At 38.6% G+C, this 18,317-nt stretch overlaps 1 protein-coding gene across 2 annotated transcripts in view; it reads right to left on the bottom strand.

Annotated features, from left to right (window-relative positions):
• Positions 1-6,069: 6,069 nt before the first annotated feature.
• The window catches only part of LOC109954288 (potassium channel subfamily K member 2), a 20,829-nt gene continuing 8,581 nt past the window's right edge, over positions 6,070-18,317 (bottom strand). The window contains exons 4-7 of one of the 2 annotated variants that reach the window (XM_020589671.1): positions 16,391-16,551; positions 13,042-13,228; positions 11,665-11,807; positions 6,070-9,151 (exon numbers count right to left, since the gene is read on the bottom strand). In XM_020589671.1, the coding sequence (XP_020445327.1) occupies positions 8,795-9,151; positions 11,665-11,807; positions 13,042-13,228; positions 16,391-16,551 (848 nt within the window). In that variant the 3' untranslated portion in view covers positions 6,070-8,794. Of the gene's footprint in view, positions 9,152-11,664; positions 11,808-13,032; positions 13,229-16,390; positions 16,552-18,317 lie in introns of both variants that reach the window. The other variant, XM_020589665.1, reaches the window with a different exon arrangement.

Here is an 18,317-nt window from a genome sequence, read left to right as displayed (position 1 = left end):
CTGGCTGAGCTTTCTCTACTGAGTCTTGAGGTTAATCAGACTCAGTGTTTACACCTGTGTTGATTAATTATCGGTGGCTCCTGTGTTCAGTCTACTTTGTGTTTGGTGGGTGCTTTGCTTTGTCACTTATGTTTGAGAGCTCTGAGTGAGCATCTGTTTCTGTGTGGGCTGATTCAATAAATGATTAGCTAGTCTGTTGACCTGCGGTGATTTTATTGCTTAAGATTTTTGTTCTTTAACAGTACGGCACCAACGTCAATTTCTACAACATTTTTAAGGGTTTTGTTTTTCAACTGATGCAGAATTTAGATCCTAAAACTGCACATTTCCTTTTCCCTACTTTCATTTATTCAGTTTTTAGGTTTCACAGTGGGCATGTACACAGGGGTTGTCACAATTGGTATGCAGTAACTATGAAACTAAGAACAGGAAACATGAAATAAAATAGCAATACACACAGCACAGTGTAATATTGCAGTAAGGATGGTGTGCAGGGAGAATAAAAGAAAACAAGAGAAACAGAATAAAAATAAAAAAGGGTCAGTAGTGTGCCACGCAAGCAGGTAGCATCTGAAATTTATATATGGAAGTAGAAAGAATAGATTATGGTAGTACTGTAGAACAAACACTTTGTTGGGTGAAAAAATGAACCTTTTTTACATAATCCAAGAAAAGGAGTCATAGCCTCAGGAACCTTTCGGCTGAATCCTTCAAATAAAATCCAATTTTTTTCCAACTTAAGAAAATAAAGAATCTCTATAATCCATCAAAAATGAGAAGGACCATTTTTGGCCTTCCAGCTGCACAGTAATATGTATTTTGCTGGCAGGGTTACCAGAGGTATAAGCAAACAATGACGGAGAGTGAGTAGGATAAGGGCACGCTTTATACAGTGTTCCAGATATAAAATATTACAGTATAGTTGATCAGAAATGTCTTCTACCTAAAAGTGCACATTTCCTTCTCAGTCATGTTACCTCTGCACCACACTGACGCATTTTTGGGGTACACAAACATGCTCCTGCTGAGCCTCTCATACGTGTGGTTATATAATCACATGCATTTTTCTCTTTGAGACTTGTGACCATGTAGTCCAAACTTCTGAAAGCTGAAATGTTATGTTTTGCCTTCTGTGCCTTCTTTCTTGCTGTTCACTTCCCTCTTGTGTTTTACTGTGACAAGACACTAGTTCCTGTTTACAGAGTTAGAACCTTCATCTTGTGTCAAGCCATGTGTGAGATTTCCTTTGAGACTTCCTTCTCTGTTTTTCCCTTACTTATCGCACACCTCTCTCCTGGGTGTTGAGCTAATGTGATGGGAGGAATTGGCAGCTATTATTTAACCCCCCTCCACTTGTTATCTTGAATATTGTGCCTTTGCCGTGATGTCAGATTTTGCATCTCGCCAAACTATTCACTTTACTGATACATCCTTCTACTCTTTATCTTCAATCTCTAACTGCAAAGATCCAGAACTTTGGCAAAACCAGCATGCACTGATTTTGTTTAATGTACACCATTTAAAATGTTGTGTGCTGGTTTATTAGATGTACTGTATATTGATAGTGTTTTGCTTCCTGCAGTTTTCTTTAATTTCCCAGGAGGCCAACGCTTTCTGTCCGCCAAACCAAGTTACAGGAGTTTGGCCGTGCATGAAGCTGCTTCCCTCATTTGGCCTCAGTGATTGGTTTCTCTTGTGCATGAATGCACCTGAATCCTTTGGGAATAGCTGCCCTTGTAGTATAAGGATACCCACAGTGTCTCATTTCTATTTTTCAGCACACAAAACCCAGTTATATGTAGGTGTTAAATGTATTTAATTGTACCATGATTGGAAAAAAGATCAGGATATCTCTAATCATCCCAGGATTTAAGGAGCAAGCTGCATATTACTGAAATCAGGTGTGTACACTTTGTCAGTGATATAAGCACAATGGGCCTTGACATGCCATCACAGGAAAACACAGATGTAATTAATATCATTAACAATGGGTGGAAAGACACAGGTACTGCGCATGCTGTTGTCATGGTGTGTGTCTTCACATCATGTTTCTGTATTTGCAGCATTTTTGGTAAATACTGTGCAAATGTTGTCAGACTGGTAAAAAAAAAATTCCTGTGTTTTGTCTATTTGCATGTGTTTTCTTAAGCCGCAGTGTGTTGAGCCATCGTAACTTCGCTCTTTGGAAACATGCTGTGTAGGTGTCATTGACTGTAGATTGCTCTCAGGTGTGAGATGTGAACTTATGTTTGCTTGCCACAAGTAATTGACCTTACTTGCTTTTAACGAAGACTGGTGGGTCTAAACGTTGGCCGTATATATCTATCTGTCACATGTAAGCTTTCATTTCAGTGTGCGGTCATTTTTCTCACCTATGATTCAGTTACTAACAATGTACAATGCTACTCAGAATATAATGAACACCACCCCATTCCTCACTGTTGGATAATGTCCTTATGTTCTAGGTTTTACCAAATGGAGTCGGTCTATTCCTGTTGCACAATCAATTATGTAGCTTTCACTTCCAAGTCTGTTTCATTTTTATTTTTTCTCCCCACCGTCTGTCTTGAGGAATGATATGGTTATAATCCAGAAGCAGGAAGTAACAGGAAATTTTCAGGCCAGCGGCAGAAATAGAGGCACAGAAAGATTAAATGGCTGTTCTCAAACAGAGTCAGCAGGTTCACCTAGGCATTAATACTACACCTTTCAGACCAAGGACCATCTGTTCGACTTGTAGAGGATGGCTGATACGGAACGCAAAATGGATTTTGTCTTCCAAAAAAGTGTGCTGAGACAGACTGAACAGTACAGATGGAGCTTAAGCTATGAACCGATATTTGACAGACACAAAGAAACTAAAACACATGGTGTTTCTTTTAATAGCAGTTTGACTCTAAATGAACAAGACACAGCTGTTTAGATAATAACAATAATACAGCAGTTATCTCTAACTTCTTAAAGCATTTTACCCACTTGGGAGGGCAGCAGAGAACCATTGCTGACATGTTATCATGGAATAAAGTTGTTAGTGTTCATTAGCTATTTCTGGCCACATAACAAATATATGTACCAGTATTCACAGTACTTTACTCCAGCTGTCTGTTATAGCAAGGCAAGAGAGAAATATCTGGCTCTTTTGTGGCTAAATGCTTCATTATGTGTACTAACTAGTTGCTGGTGCTGATTGTGCAAAAAAAGAAGTTGCCAACTGCAGCTGGAAATAATGCTGATAAGATGTTAGAATGAGCCAAAACAGTAAAGCTGCGGGTGATAAAACCAAACCAATGAAAAGCTGGGTTGGATGATAATGGCTCATCACTATGAGTAACCTGCTTAACATTGCATTATTAGTTTGTGTCTCATGAACTGATATCAAGTTAGATAAAACCTAAATGATCAATATCTGAGTGGTTTCCTACACTGGCAGGTAAACTCAATGATTTACTTTCAGCTGTTCTTGTGAGGGGTCACCACAGTGAATTGTCACACTGACGACTCGCATGATGAAGTCTGGCAGGTGTTTTACGCCGGATGCCCTTCTTGACACAACCCTGAATCGAAACCAGGGTGCAGCAGCAAGAGCACTGAATCCTAGCCACTAGTCCATCAGGGACCCTAAGCTCAAACTCTAAATAATGCTGTCAAACCAGTTTCAGGACAACATTAAGACTTAAGACCCTCTGTAAGAAATTTTCTAAAAAATGTCAAAAGCTCTTTTGTCAATTGTTTATAGAAGGAACAAATTCCTTTGACCTATTTCAAAGAGAGAGAGGAGAATATACTGTTGCAGTACGTTTCCAAATGACTTGGAGGGCAGAGGCATCCTGACATCTGCGCTGTCAGATCACAAATGTGCCAAATGGAGAGCAAATCTGTCCAGACCTGAGCTTCTGAAGTCAATTTTAATGCCTTGGTCAAAGAGTTCATGCTGCACAGCCTCCTATTAGAGAAGCTGAAACCTTTCACTAAATGTCAGCACGATTTTGAAGACAAGAGATGAGATATTCCAGAGTAATAATCCTGTGTATTATAAGACTGTTAAGGAATATAAAGCCTTGAGTGGGGTGTATAATGGGCTAAAATCATAAATAAAAATGGTAAATCTTACTGTAAATTAATTCAATTAAAGTTTGTTTTGTTTTTGGATTGCACCAATAATCTTAGAACATCTCAGAGACATGCTAAAAATAATGCATGGGTTGTTGTTATTACTGTCTATCAAGGACACTTTCTCTAACTCATGCTCCACAGAGACTATGGAAGCAGTAAAGGTCAGGATGACATTCATCCTCCCAGCGTGAGAGGATATCCTATCTGCACCAGCCTGGACATGACAGGAAAATACTGTTAGATTCAGCTAAAGGTCAAAGTTGAAATCCCCACCTGTACTAAAGAGCTGGTCTTTATTGTCAGACTGATTTCTAGACTTGGTTTTGTGATTAGCTCATTTAAAAGATCAATCAAAATAAAGTGATGTCACCCTAGGGTTTATATATTTTTGTATGAGGCAGAGCTGAATATACAACTTGTACAGTAACTTCACTTTACTGGGAGTGTCATAGTCATTGACCGGTTCGGCTGCAGTCTACATACAAGCACTTCTAAAGTTAATCACATAGGTACAGTCCATAGAAAATCTGAAGTGTTCGAAGAGAAGAAGACATATAAGCAACATAACATGTCAATTAACAAGCTTTAGAGATGGGACAAGTATGATACCTTTGGACAGAGCCAGACTAGCCATCACCAGTCTGCCAGCTCTAATGTACAGACACGGGTGATATCAACCTTCTCATCTAACTCTTGGTAAATAAGCAAAGAAACACACTAAACAAAATCTATTTTTTTTAAGTATGCACCAAATTACAGCTCGATAACAGATACAAAGAAATTAAATAAAAAAAGAGAGAGAAAAAACATTATGAGGCCAATTGTAAGTTGAGTAATACACGGAGATAATGAAATGGACTATGCCTCTTCTGTTTTCACACTTTTTAAACCCATTAACACTGCCATACTCTTTGTATGTCAAGTCATTAAATTTGCATTTAGAAAAACCACCACAGACTGATCGGAGTGGGTTCTGACTTTACATTTCAGATTGGTTTTTGCATGGCTCCGTCTTGCACACAAGAAAGTAGAGGACAGAGTACTTTGTAACAAAAAGTACAAAAAACAAATCCTCAAAAAACAAATCCAAAAGTGTGTGATAAAGACATACCAATGATGTGATCGTGTCGCTGCAGCGACTCATGAGTGGCAGCCTTCTGTCCACGCTGTGCTTGTGAAGCATAAAGAACATTTTGTGGCTTGTGACTCAGATCTGTTTGTTGGCTCTGATCCGTTATCATTATGTTCACGTTCATTGTGTTCACGTTCATTGTGTTCTTTATTACTGAGCCACACAGAACGTTCTCCTGCAGGTTGTTTATCTGGGACAAATGCTGTAGTAACTCTTATGTGGAAGGTCAACATGACGGCTTACTACAGCCACTACAGTACAATATGCTGGTATAATAAAACATTTTTAGATTCCATTGTTGTCAACAAATCCCATGATTCTACTAACAAGTAATGCAAACTGTAGCTAAAGTGTGATATACTGTAGATTAAAAAAATGTCCATGTTTCTTTGTTGCCAATAATGTGGACATTGTAACGTGCCTCAGTGTCATCTACAGCATCCTGCTGCCAGAAATACTTCCAAGAACACCTAATATGTATTTATCTGCTGCTATAACCGCATATATACTGTGTACTCCTGTTTGTGTAACATTTAATATAAACTATAATGCCCAGTTGTTCTGGGAAATGTCCAGGCCTTTCAGAAAACTGAAATTATACTTGTGAGCCATTAATAATTAAAATCTTCAGTAAGAACCACTGAGCAGACAAGCTGGGGAGATTAGAAGGAATTAGGAAACAGACTAATATGGTGCCTTTTTGGCCTTTTCGTTGGATTTATAGGCAATAAACATTCATTTACACCATGTGTCTTATCATTTAATAACAAGGAAAAACACTGAAAGAAAACACAGACCTGTGTTTTTGCATGTAAAATATTTTATTCTCTACCTTTTTAAAAGTTTGTCGTGATTTGAGGTGACATACTCACAGTAAGATATTAACACAGTGGAAGCACATGGTTTCCATACTGGTATTGAAATCAGAGTAAAAACTATAGACACATCTGATCTAAAAACACTGGATGTAACACTTAAAGTAGCATGCAACATTTGAATTGTTGAAATCTTGTTTTAAATTGTGCATGTGTGTACATGACCCCTCACATGTACACATTTGTTACAGATTTAGAAATTTATAAGTTTCAGAGAGACTTTCCTTGACCTACTGGGCCTCATTTAAAAACATCATCACTCATATATTTTAAGCAAATAAACAAATTCAAACCAAAATCATGGTTTAGGAAAAAATGTTTTTGAATTTCACTAATGTATATTTTGATGAGTATTTTAGGAAACCACATGTTAACATTACCACTGTGATCACTGTGACTATAATTTGTACATTATTGTGTTTTTTATGGCATCATAAATGTGGGCCAATGGCTTTAAAAAGCTTGTTTAAATACCCAGCGAACTAAAGGAACTCATTTGCATACAAACATGACAATGTTAAATCCTGAATGTGTTTACTGTACGTTCATAATAAGGCTCATCTCTGCCATCGTAAATCCGTGAATACATTCATCATGCTCAGACTGGGAATTTGATGGGAGTCACACACTTAATTAAAGAGGGTCACCCTGGGAAAAGAAAATGATACTATGTGAAAACACATGTCTGGGTGGAAACGAAATGAGTTTCTTCAAACCCCCAGTGCACACACAGTCATGGGTTCATTCATGCACACACACACACACACACACACCTGCTCTACGAGGGACAGTTTCAAGGAAACCCGCAGCTCTGTCTGATCAAACGTAGCCAACTGTGTATGTACAAACTGTACTTTGTGTCATTTATATATGAAAACATGGTGAAATAACAGTATGTTTCGATGTTGATTACATTTAAGCCCAGTTTAAAATGAGTGGGAAATCTTGAGTGCAACCAGCTCCTGCTGTTTAGTTAAGGAATAAAATCATACAGCTTGTTATTGCCCTGAAATATAACAAAAACAAATGTAGTCAAAATTTATTACAAGACAACCACTTTTCCACCCAGTAACCCATTAATCATACACATTTGGTAGGAGACTTGGTTTGCCACATGAAATACTGGCTTGTAAAACACACCGTATTTCAAATGTGTTTTAATGCTACAAACTGAAAACAGTACTATCTGATGTGTATTGACTATCACAGCATATCTTGCTGGGTATACAGTAAGCACTGAATAACACAATCCAAACCATTCAACTGGGAGACATCAGGATCTAAAGTAACCTTGCATAACAGCAAAACAGAAAGCCATGTGTCCAGAAATACCCTGAATAAAAAATTTGACCCATTTAAAATGTAAAAATTAAAATGTATATTTAGTATCAAGGATCAGAGTGCAAGATAAACACCCTTATTAATATTCCTTTCATTTTCAAAATCTTTAATCAACACCAACTGCAGTGCTCCCTCTATTTGCTTTAGTAAATAGAGGCGTCTAATGGTATACATTCAGAATTAGTAAGACATAAGAGAGCTCATCTGTATCTGCTGAAGAAACATTCCCCATGAAAAACAATAAGGTTAAGATCTGCTTCACAGCCACACAGCTTTCATTGCTACCAAGCCATCCATGTTGTTTTATTTCCAATAAGGAATGAAAAGACAAACTCAATGCACTAAGGTCTGTGATCAGTTTGATGAAAACATAACTTCTAGAAACCTGCAGGGCAGGATTGATTGTATAAATAACAGAACGCACTCCTGATCCTTTGATCAGACTGAAGACTTCTCTCTGACTCCTCTATCAGAAAAGCAGGATAATTACTTTGGTACAGGATCATGGGATTTGATCCTGGCACTGCTGTATACATTTCAGCACATTAGGACTGGTACCTACAGTGCAATGGCAGACAGAGAGGTGACATTTTTCTAAGTGTCCCCTTAACTCAACAAACAGGTTCTCCACTTACTGACTCTTAAAATGAGTTAACAGTTAAAACATCCATGTCTTCTCCTTCCATTTCACCTTTCTTCATATTGAATTTTCAAGGAGGCATCCTATAAATGTCTTTATTCCTACTGTGCTTCTATATAACAAGAATGAGTGGACAGACAAAGTGTTGCTCCATTTTTCATGCACCACCATCCTCACATGTTCAGTATGGTTTTCAGTAAGGCACTTGTGAATTATTCCTTAGGGTGGAAAGCTTATGTCAGTTGTGAAGGAACAGAAATGTCAATATTAGACTTTTTAGTGAGGGCCGACTGACCAACAAATGCAAATCATGTAAATTCATAATGTAGGAAATGTAAATGAAAGAAAAAGCCACATTTCTTTGTGTTAGTACTGGACTGCTGCCTCATTGAGACCCAGTGTTCACTGTTGATGAAGGAGTGTTTTAGCAGTGAAGATCCTCTTTATCTGATGCAGATTTCAGGAAGGCCGCTGGTAATTCAACAGGACGCGAGCACAGACACATCTATTGCCTTCTAATTTTGATGAATGGATTTATTTCAACATTTATAATCAACATTTGGAGCACAATCCACTTAGTGAATGCGTACAAGTACCATAGGTCAATAAGCACACGAGTGTGTACTGTTTCTGTTGCGTTTGCAAGCAAATGTGCTTCACTTGGTTCCTTAAATCTTGCTTTCATGCTGTTCCTTATTTTAGATTTTCAATGACAGCAATCTCCCGCCGGTCAGCGTAGTCCGGGCTGAGGCCATTCAGGTAAAGGCTCCCGTTCCTGGCCAGAGACCCTGGGACAGGACTGAGAGACAGAGTCATGTTGGGGCACGCCTCTTTGTCCTCACACAGGTTTGCTGACAGCGTCCTCTTGCCAGGGGTCATTTCCTGGTTCACAGATGCATTAATACCCAGCTCGGATGACAGCTTGCGTTTGATGGAGGCAGCGCGCTGGAACCTGTCATAGATGTCAACGCTGAGTCGCCGTCGGGTCTCTTTGAACTCTGCTGACACATTTGCTGTCCACTCGGCCGCGTGAGCCCGAAATTCCCCGACCTGCAGAGAGAGACTGAAGATTGATGCCTGCAGGTGACTTAATACAACCTGCTCCTCTGCACATTACAGTTCCACCTGCAGTTAGTACAGCTTAGCTACAGAAGATGTGTAATATTCTAGGCAGCATACAGGATGAAAAAGTATACCAGGGCTAGCAGATTTTTAAGTAATGACTGTAAGAATACAAACTACTGGCACATTCCTTTAACCATCAAGAAACATTCATTCTTAACTTCCTCATAACTGCTACGTAACAGCTATGTGCAAAAGAGACAACAAATACACACTTGTTCCCAATTGTTGTATTTATTTATTTGTTAGTTTGTTTAATTAGTTAGTTATATAACCTATAACCTTCACCTGTTATTTGCAGTAAATGCTCATCCATTAGATATGTAGATTTAACATATGAATAGAAAGGCAAATTACTGGTTTATTATCACTTTACATTCAATTCAGATGGAATAGTTCTTTAAATAGAATAGTTACACTTTTGGGAAATACACTTGTTTCCTGTCTAAAGCAACCACCATATGCTGGCATTGTTCAGGAACTACTTGGGGATAGGATAATGGGCATAAAAGCAGAAAAATATTTGTGAATTACATGTGATTTTAGTTTTTTGTTGAGATTCCCACCTTGTCTTATGCAACTATTGCTGTTGAGAGAATTTGTACAGAAGTTGACAAGGTGTAGACATGTTCACGCCTCAAACAATATACAAGAAACTACCTTTGTGTGTGAACCAATAGCTCATGTTTCTGGGGCTATATATGTTATCTGTTTGGCACAGTGGGTGTGTATATGTTACCTAAGATGCACCTCAGGGGAGAGGAGCTACATTAATCTTACCTTCATATTGCATTAGGCCTCCTTCTCTTGGGTGCTTGTTTATTCATTAGGCAAACGTGTGTTTGTTTAAAGCAAATCTCTGAGCACTTAAGTTAAATTTTATGGCATCTGTTTGTGCGCTCACATTAAACACACACACATATTAGAGCACAAACACATGAGAACGTGCTGTCTCCCCCTTCTTTTCACTTTCTCTCCTTGCTTATCCTCCCCCCAAACCCCAGCCTCCCACTGAAACCTTCTCTCTCAGTAATTGAATTCTCTGCTGAGCTCAGATCCTCCACAGCTGTACTCCTACTATAATTATGCCTGCTGAAGGATTCCCACTGCCATGGAGTGCCCCCCCCCTTTTTAACTGTATGTGGAAAGATGAAGATGTGGTCGGTTTATGCAGGAGAGCGCCTACTTTTGGTGAGTGTGTATGTGAATGTGTTGCTCTCTCCATCCTTTTTACATGTAAATAATGAACCTGCCAGAGCAGCAAGGCATCTTATTGCTCAGCAGCAGTCACTGGAAACACACCAAATATTTAATCCAACTCTTGTACGAGATGGTATTTACTCCTCAGGGTGCATCCAGGATGGAGATTCATCGCTTCACATTTATGGCTTGAAGAGTGAACTGGTAAACACTGTGAGGTAGTATTCTGTCGCTGTGAGGGGAGAAGGATGCGACCCCCACCTACTATATTGTATTTGCTGCTAATAAGGCTGGTGAAAAGGTGTGTAGCAGCAGTATAATGCAAGCTGAGCTGCACTAGTGTCGGCAAGGATTTCTTTAAATATTAAAGAGACAGGAATGTGCTGTGCATGCAGCTAAAGCTGAAAATACAATTTGAACCAAACAGTCTGTCTATAGAAAATAATGCTTTATTCGCAGGCTGCAGTGTAACTGCAGTGTAAAGCTGCAGTATTTGTCAAAAGGAAGTGCCTGTTGCATCATCTAAGAGCTTTTGAAACCACCACTTGTACAAAGGTGTGAAAGTAAAGCAGGATTTGACCTTCTCTCTCAAGCTCTCTTTTATTCAGACTTCACATGTCAATTTCATCCCATTTAAGGAGAGACTATACAAAGGTCTGTGCTGTTATACTGATTTGTATGTCTAATATCCACTCTGGGTTGTTCTGTGTTATTACTTAACTCTGTGGTGGGTTTACCATCTTTAGTGGTGTTACTTTTATTTATAGTCCTAAAAACTAATACTTCTGTGCCAGCCACAGTGTGTGAGACTTAATTGGTCCCCTTTGAGTCTGTCTTTATCTTTTTATTTTCTAACAGTGACTAATGTCATGACTTATGGGGCTGATAAAGATTGTTATTAGAGAAGTAGCTCAGTCATGTAGCAATCAAACTCTTGCCAGGTTGTAGGCTGGACTCTGCTGTGCCAGAGAGGAAAAACAACTCCATGCTTTTAGATTGAAATATTTGGTGTTGGAGGAAAATGTTGTTTTCTTTTTTAAATGAATAGCAGGATCTTGATAAATATAAAAACAAATTGATCAGATGAAAATGAGCTCCAACACCTGAATATAAAGCTATTGTATATGCAGGCAGACTCATTTCTGGGAGAAAGCTCCAAGGTGAAGTTTTTCCTTCTTGACTTGAGAGAGTCTTCTTGTCTCCTGCCTACACCATTTCTAGTGTGACACAGCACCACTTACCTCCTCTTTAGTTTTCTTGGAGATGACTCGGAACCAATCTCCAATCATACTGAGCACAGCAGCGCAGTATGCTAAGCCCACTAGGATCCAGAACCACACCACAGGCTTGTAGTAGTCCAGATACCCTGGACTCTCTGACCCACCTGCAAAAACAAAGACAAAACAAGTGGATTATACAAGTCGGTTATATCATCATCCATACATGTGTTGCTTACCTAACTGCATAATACTGAGGAAAACAAGCAGGATGGATTTAATGTAAGGCCTGGTGCAGCCTGTTAATTCAGTTAAGTAAAATGGATCTTTAACTTTCATACTTGTATCATTTAATTAATCATTTTAATGGACAGGCTGGCTTTTGACTCAGTTTTGACTCTGTCTTACCTTAATAATGTAGTATCAGTCCTATCCATGTGCAAACATTATCTCCAGTACATTTTAATGTAGCCTTATAGATCCCACGATGGTCTGTGTCATTGGATGAACTCTTAAAATGACCTGCTCAATGTGCTGTTAGATAACCAGCACCAGTTTAACAGCAGTCCAAGCTAATTAATTTACTGTAGGTCCCTCCTGGTGTTGGCATAGGTGGTGTAATCTAATCTATAATCATTAGCCCTGCTTAGGAAAATTCAATCCAGCAGCTAAGTGTTTGTGATTTTTCCCATCTGCCTCTCCCTTGTTGCTTGTTGAGCAGGTAAACTCAGGGTAATACCACTTTCACACACCTGTCAAGTCTCTCTCTTTCTGTCTTTTGCTTTTTCTCTCTGACATATTCTTATTTACAAATTATTCTTCAGATATTATATACTCTCTATGATCAATGTTGTCATGTCGAAATGAAAATACAGTTTAGCTTGTTACTTACTGTTACTTAGAAGTGAATTTTGATACCAGTGTGTTCCTGTTTCAAATCTTAATTGTTGAACTAACTGGCTACTGCCTCTAGCTTCATACCCACCACACAGACAGACGGTCTTCTCATCTAATTCTTAGCAAAGTGAATAAACGTATTTCTCAACACGTTAAACTAATAATTTAAATGCAAGGCACGAGTGAAAATTGTCCAGTTTTGCTACAATTGGATGGTTTTTAATGAATATGTAATATACTGTATTCAGTATTTGCCTGTGATCATGATGATGATTCTAAAAATTCATAATCTACAGTTTGTGAGCAGAAATTGTGTGCAGCAGCACTGTGAGCACAGCATGTAATCAATAGGAGGCTGTCTATCATGTGATGCACATTTGTTGAGGAATGACTCAGCTACAAATAAACAGATCATAAAGTAGTTGCCAAACATAAGATGAAAGACAGCCTAGAAATAGAAGGGACCCCCCTGCCTAAAAAAAAACCCCATGTGACCTTTTTCACCGGCAACAAAGTCTCCAAAGCCGATCGTGGTGAGGGTGATGACAACAAAGTAGATGGACTCGAGCGTGCTCCAGCCTTCAATGTGCTTGAAGATGACAGCTGGCAGGGTCACGAAGATGAGGCAACCGAACAGGATGAAGAGCAGTGTGGAGATGACGCGAATCTTCGTCTGGCTGACGTTCCACTTCTGCGGAAATATTGATAGAAAAAAAGAGTTCTAGTTTGAGAAAATAAAGGCTTTAATTAGTGTGAGTAAGAGGGGAATCCTCGGAAAGAAAGACTAGGAGCGGGGAGGGACTGAGGAACACTGAGGCTATAAATACAAATAGTAAGCCTGAACATTTTTTCTGTTTGGTCCAGAAAGCTGCAGCACATGACATTTCCTAAAATGATTCTGAAGCAAATTAACACCTGAAAACATGCAGCCTATTTCCCTTTGATTTCCCACAGGCTTTTTTTTTTCCCCACATTGTGCTGAATCACTTCCTACGACCTCCTTCTGGGAATACATTTACCGCTTTCTAACATCTCCCACGTCAGGCTGCTGAGCTTGTGTGATATAACTGTCAGTGTGACATGGCACAACCACCTGAGCCAAGGAAAGGTGACACATGACTCGACATGCCTCACATGTAATATCAATGACTAGTCAAATACTTCACATGCAATCATACTGTAGTAGCAGATATCATGAAATAGTAAGGATTCATTACAGTTACAACCTGAACAATCAACTGTAATTGCATTTGAATTTGACATGAACCCTGCAGTTCTTTTTGCATACCAGCTACGGGACAACAGAAGGCATTTTCTATGCTGCTGTTTCTCTGCTTCCTTTCCACTTGAAGTGACTGCTTTCAGCTGGTTCCCTGTGTTTCGTGCCCTTTTCACTTCCAGTTATGTAAGCCCAAAGCATGGTGCCTCTGAGGGGAAGCATAAAGTGCAGGCAGACTTCAGATCACTGAGCCTGTGATGTCAAATGTCTTTGCTGCTAAGTACAGTGCAGCAGCGTATAGCTTAAAAAGACACACTGTGGGCTTTACACGACCAAATTAGTCTAAGACTAAACAATGTATTCCAAAGGGAATGATGAAGCTGAGCTAGTCTGCGTTTTTACTGCACAGCAGTGATGTCAGCAGCTGCTACACTTTAACTAGTTCCATTGTTCGAGCTGCCAACCTGCACCCTCCTCCCAGGGAGAGAAGGCACACAGCCGACAATGAATCAAAGTCATAATTTACCCTGTTGCTGCCAAGTACCTGGCCTCATTGGGGATTAGTTTGCTGAATCACTGTCAAGTCAAGTCAATTTATAGTTGTATAGCCCAGTAGCACAAATCACACATGTACCTCATGAGACTTTGTTTGCTCTTGATAGTGTTTTATAGTAAAACCTGAAGCTCTTATATTGAAATCCAAGATTGCTTTCAGCCCTTAAAGCATATCATATTATAAAACATACAATATGAAACATATCAGAGACTGTATACTCCTGTTTGGATCACAGTTTCTCTTCTCAGTGTAACGTTTGATCCCAAACTCCTCCTTTGGCCCAGCACCATAAAGACCTGAAGCAAGTGTCACTGAATTAAATAGGTAATTTTCTTTTCCTCATTTCGACATATTTCATTTACCAAAACAAATGACATACTTGCAACCCATAAGCTCTGTAAATTGGGAGGGACAGTTGTTGTTACACCTGGCGTTGCCACCAGTCTCACACTGGGCCATGGCATTAATTGACTTTTCAGCTGCTCTTCATTTCATGAAAACGTCAATGTATTTATCTCTTAGATGCCTGAAACTACAACCCTCCCTCTTAGAATGAAGATCTACTTATAACTTTGATAGAAAAACACATCTGATTTTTATTGCGTTTTCCTATGATCTTATCCTAAGTCTCCAACTTATTATTTCTTTTAAGTTTTCTTTTAAAATGTCATTTTCAGGGTTTACTTAGTTTTTAATGTTTCCAATTTTAGCATGCCTGTCCACTTTTCTGTCTGTTTATGCTTATGCGTTTTATTTTTGTGAACCTTGGAAAAGGTTATTGATTTTGTGCCCTATGATTTACCTTCCAGACAGTCATTAATTACAGTATGTGCATAGTCCATCTGATAAATGATGTAGTAACAGTGTACAGTATGTAGTAGCAGAGGTGTTGCAGGTAAAGAGCCAATGAAGAAAAGCAAATACCAGTTTTTCAGTGCTAAAATAAATTATGCTCATTTTGGTGCATTTAATTGTTTTTTTTGGTATGAACCTGCCCTGACTATCCCTGCTCTTGTCAGATGTCGTCCTTACTGACTTGTGCACTGAGCAGCTGTTTGGGTTTTTCAGCAGACACTTAATGACTAATTGCAACCAAACTGTGCAGCATAAAGCATTTATATTCTCTATGTCCAACATGAATAATGGTGCCTTCTAGCTGCTTTTGCAGAACTGTGATGTGTTTCTGTTTGCATTGTATAATGCCTGTGCTTGAATATATTATCAGAGTCAGTGTGTAACTTGCAGTGTGGCATTATTTTGGAGTGGTGTGTCGATCTGTGTGTGCTGCTAGTTTATTCCACTGAAAAACTCTTTCCTTCCCTCTGCCTTCAGACTCATAAACAGCTTACAGGAGTATATTACCAAGAAATACATCGTGTACTGTCAACCTGTACTGTTTACATTCTCAGTCTGCACATGCATAATTGTACATTGACTGTTGACTGCTGCACATGCTGCTCCTATGCAGTATACATTCTCTTTACATCTCTGCATTTGCTGCTTAACGTGCCTTAGATTTTGTGTTACTTATTAATCTACTTTGTATTTCATTAGTATTTTGTGGCATTCATGTGGATGGCAAAGTAAGAATTTCATCATACAGGGAAACACATTTCCTAACTGTGCATATGACAAATAAACACTTTGACCCAACCAATAAATACAAGTTCAGGAAACTCAGAAAAGGCAGAAAAACACTGTAGACTCTAAAATAACTGTAATTTACTGATCTGAGGTTTTCTATGCTGAAACAAAATGTCTGCATATTATTTTGCTTTCCAGGAATCTGTTGACATGGCAACATCACAAAAAACTGAATTTCCTTTCCACACAGTTTGAGAAAAAAATAAGCCCCATACCTTTGATTGTTAATGTTCTCCTGTAGTGTTTAGAGCTGTTTACATTGCAGCTGTAACCTTGGCACTTAAGTACTGCAGTGCTTTTTAGGAAGAATTCTGGTAATATAGTTTTACAGCTGCCTGTGCACTACCCAGGTTATCAAGTCCTTAAGTGTTGCTTGTGTTAGTGTAAACAGGAAAGTGGCTACAAATGACACACACACACAAAAACAAGCTCACCACAATCATCTTCTCCACTTTGGCGATGGCCTTCCCAAAAATGGTCCCCAGCTGGTCCCCAACACCAGCCAGTAAGAATCCAAAGAGGGGAATCCCCAGCAGAGCGTAGATTATACAGAAGATCCGCCCGCCTTCTGTGTGAGGAGAGATGTTCCCAAATCCTGACAGAAATAAGACAGAGAAACAGCTACTTCAACAGGCAGCAGCCCTTATTCCTGTAAATAATGTCCTTCAATTTACCAGTATTAGCTAAAAGTCCTGGAAGTGTGATCTTTGTCCACTAGCTCATGTGATAACTATAGATTTGTATGACTATAGCATGACACCTATTTATTGTCAGAGTATATATAGTTTTATTTGTTGCACATAAAGTACATTTTGCTATTAGTGTACATCATATTTTCATCAAAGTTGGCAGCAATTCAAACTAAACCTGGCAGACAAGAAAACATTTCCCAAAGACTGGCTGTGTTGTATCAGCTCTACAACCAAATGCAACAAAGCAGCTTTGAGCTCTGACAGATTTCAGTAGTGAGATTTGAAGTCTTACTTAGACAAGAGTTTAAAATTCAAGCAACTCTTGCATGAAAAAGGAAAAAAAAAAAAAAAGAAGAAGAAGCAAACATCAAAAAACGAAACAACACACAATATGATGTACGTGGCGCTTTATACTTTGTACACAGAAACACACAAATGTGAGTCCATCACTGGTTCACTGCCTTTCATCTTCTTTCCAAATTCATTATTTTGTGCACTGGGAAAGCAGATGGGCTTATCCTGCTAAACAAAATCCTCTAAGAGCTGTAATTACATAAACCTGACTTCACACACTTAACAACATTTTTCATTATACAAGGTTTCATTAGGATTCTGCATAATGAACTACATCCACTTTTCTTTATTAATGCAGTCATCTGTCTCAGGATAGGAGCTGCAGGGCGCCTTCTAATGACTTTCTAGTCTCACACTGAAATATTATGACACTAAATGTGAGAAAAACTGTCAATCAAGTCTCACTAATTTCATGATTAGTTCAATGGGAGACAGGATGTTGAATTAGTCTGTAACATCTCTGGGTGCCCCAGAAGAACATTCAAAAAAATAGCTGCACTTACTTATGTTTTTTTCATGAATTAAACTAATTAAATTCTCGACTCATAGTTGAAATCATCTGTCACAATATCATACATGAAAAACAATGTCAGCTATAAGTGTTAGTGTCGCTCACTGAGATAAAATTGATAATCATCAGGGAATTTTCTCACCTAATTGGGATAAATCATATTTTATAATGTGTGGGATTGGTTTAAATAGAACACATGCAGAAACAGGTTACTGTCCACATCAAATATGATATAAAAACAGGAAAATCAGGATTATATAAACATAGAAAATGTTAACATCCTTAAATAGTCAATATCAGCACCTCTTTAAATACCACTGAGTCATTAAAATTAGTTCCTCCCTTGACTTGATATTAACCTTCAGATTTTTGGTTTATAATAAGCTAAAGCCTCAAAATGAATAAACCCATTTGTCAAAATGGGCCCCAACTCACCTGATCACAGTATTACTGAAAAGAACCAATACTCAGTTATGTAATGATGACACAGAGTAACCTGTGACAGACTTACTGCTTCTTAAAGCAGCAAATGCAGTGGAAAATAAAAGCTTAACGACTTTGTTGTAAACTCATTAAGTGGTGCGAGGAGAGGAAAAAATGGCAGCACAACAAACTAAGTGACGTCAGTAACTTCTGTAAAAAGATATACTTGCTTTTATTTCATTTTATGCCTGTGAAATGAAACCCTTTCATGGTGGGTTTAAGACAGAAGGTTCATTGGGAAACATGTCTCTTTGTTATTACAGTTACACATACTGTATATTATGTTTACCTGGATAGATTTCACATTCAGATTTCTGATTT

The sequence above is a fragment of the Monopterus albus genome, unplaced genomic scaffold (genome assembly GCF_001952655.1).
Source record: "Monopterus albus unplaced genomic scaffold, M_albus_1.0 scaffold9.1, whole genome shotgun sequence".
Classification (NCBI taxonomy): Eukaryota; Metazoa; Chordata; class Actinopteri; order Synbranchiformes; family Synbranchidae; genus Monopterus; species Monopterus albus.
This window is presented reverse-complemented; position numbering and strand designations above follow the sequence as displayed.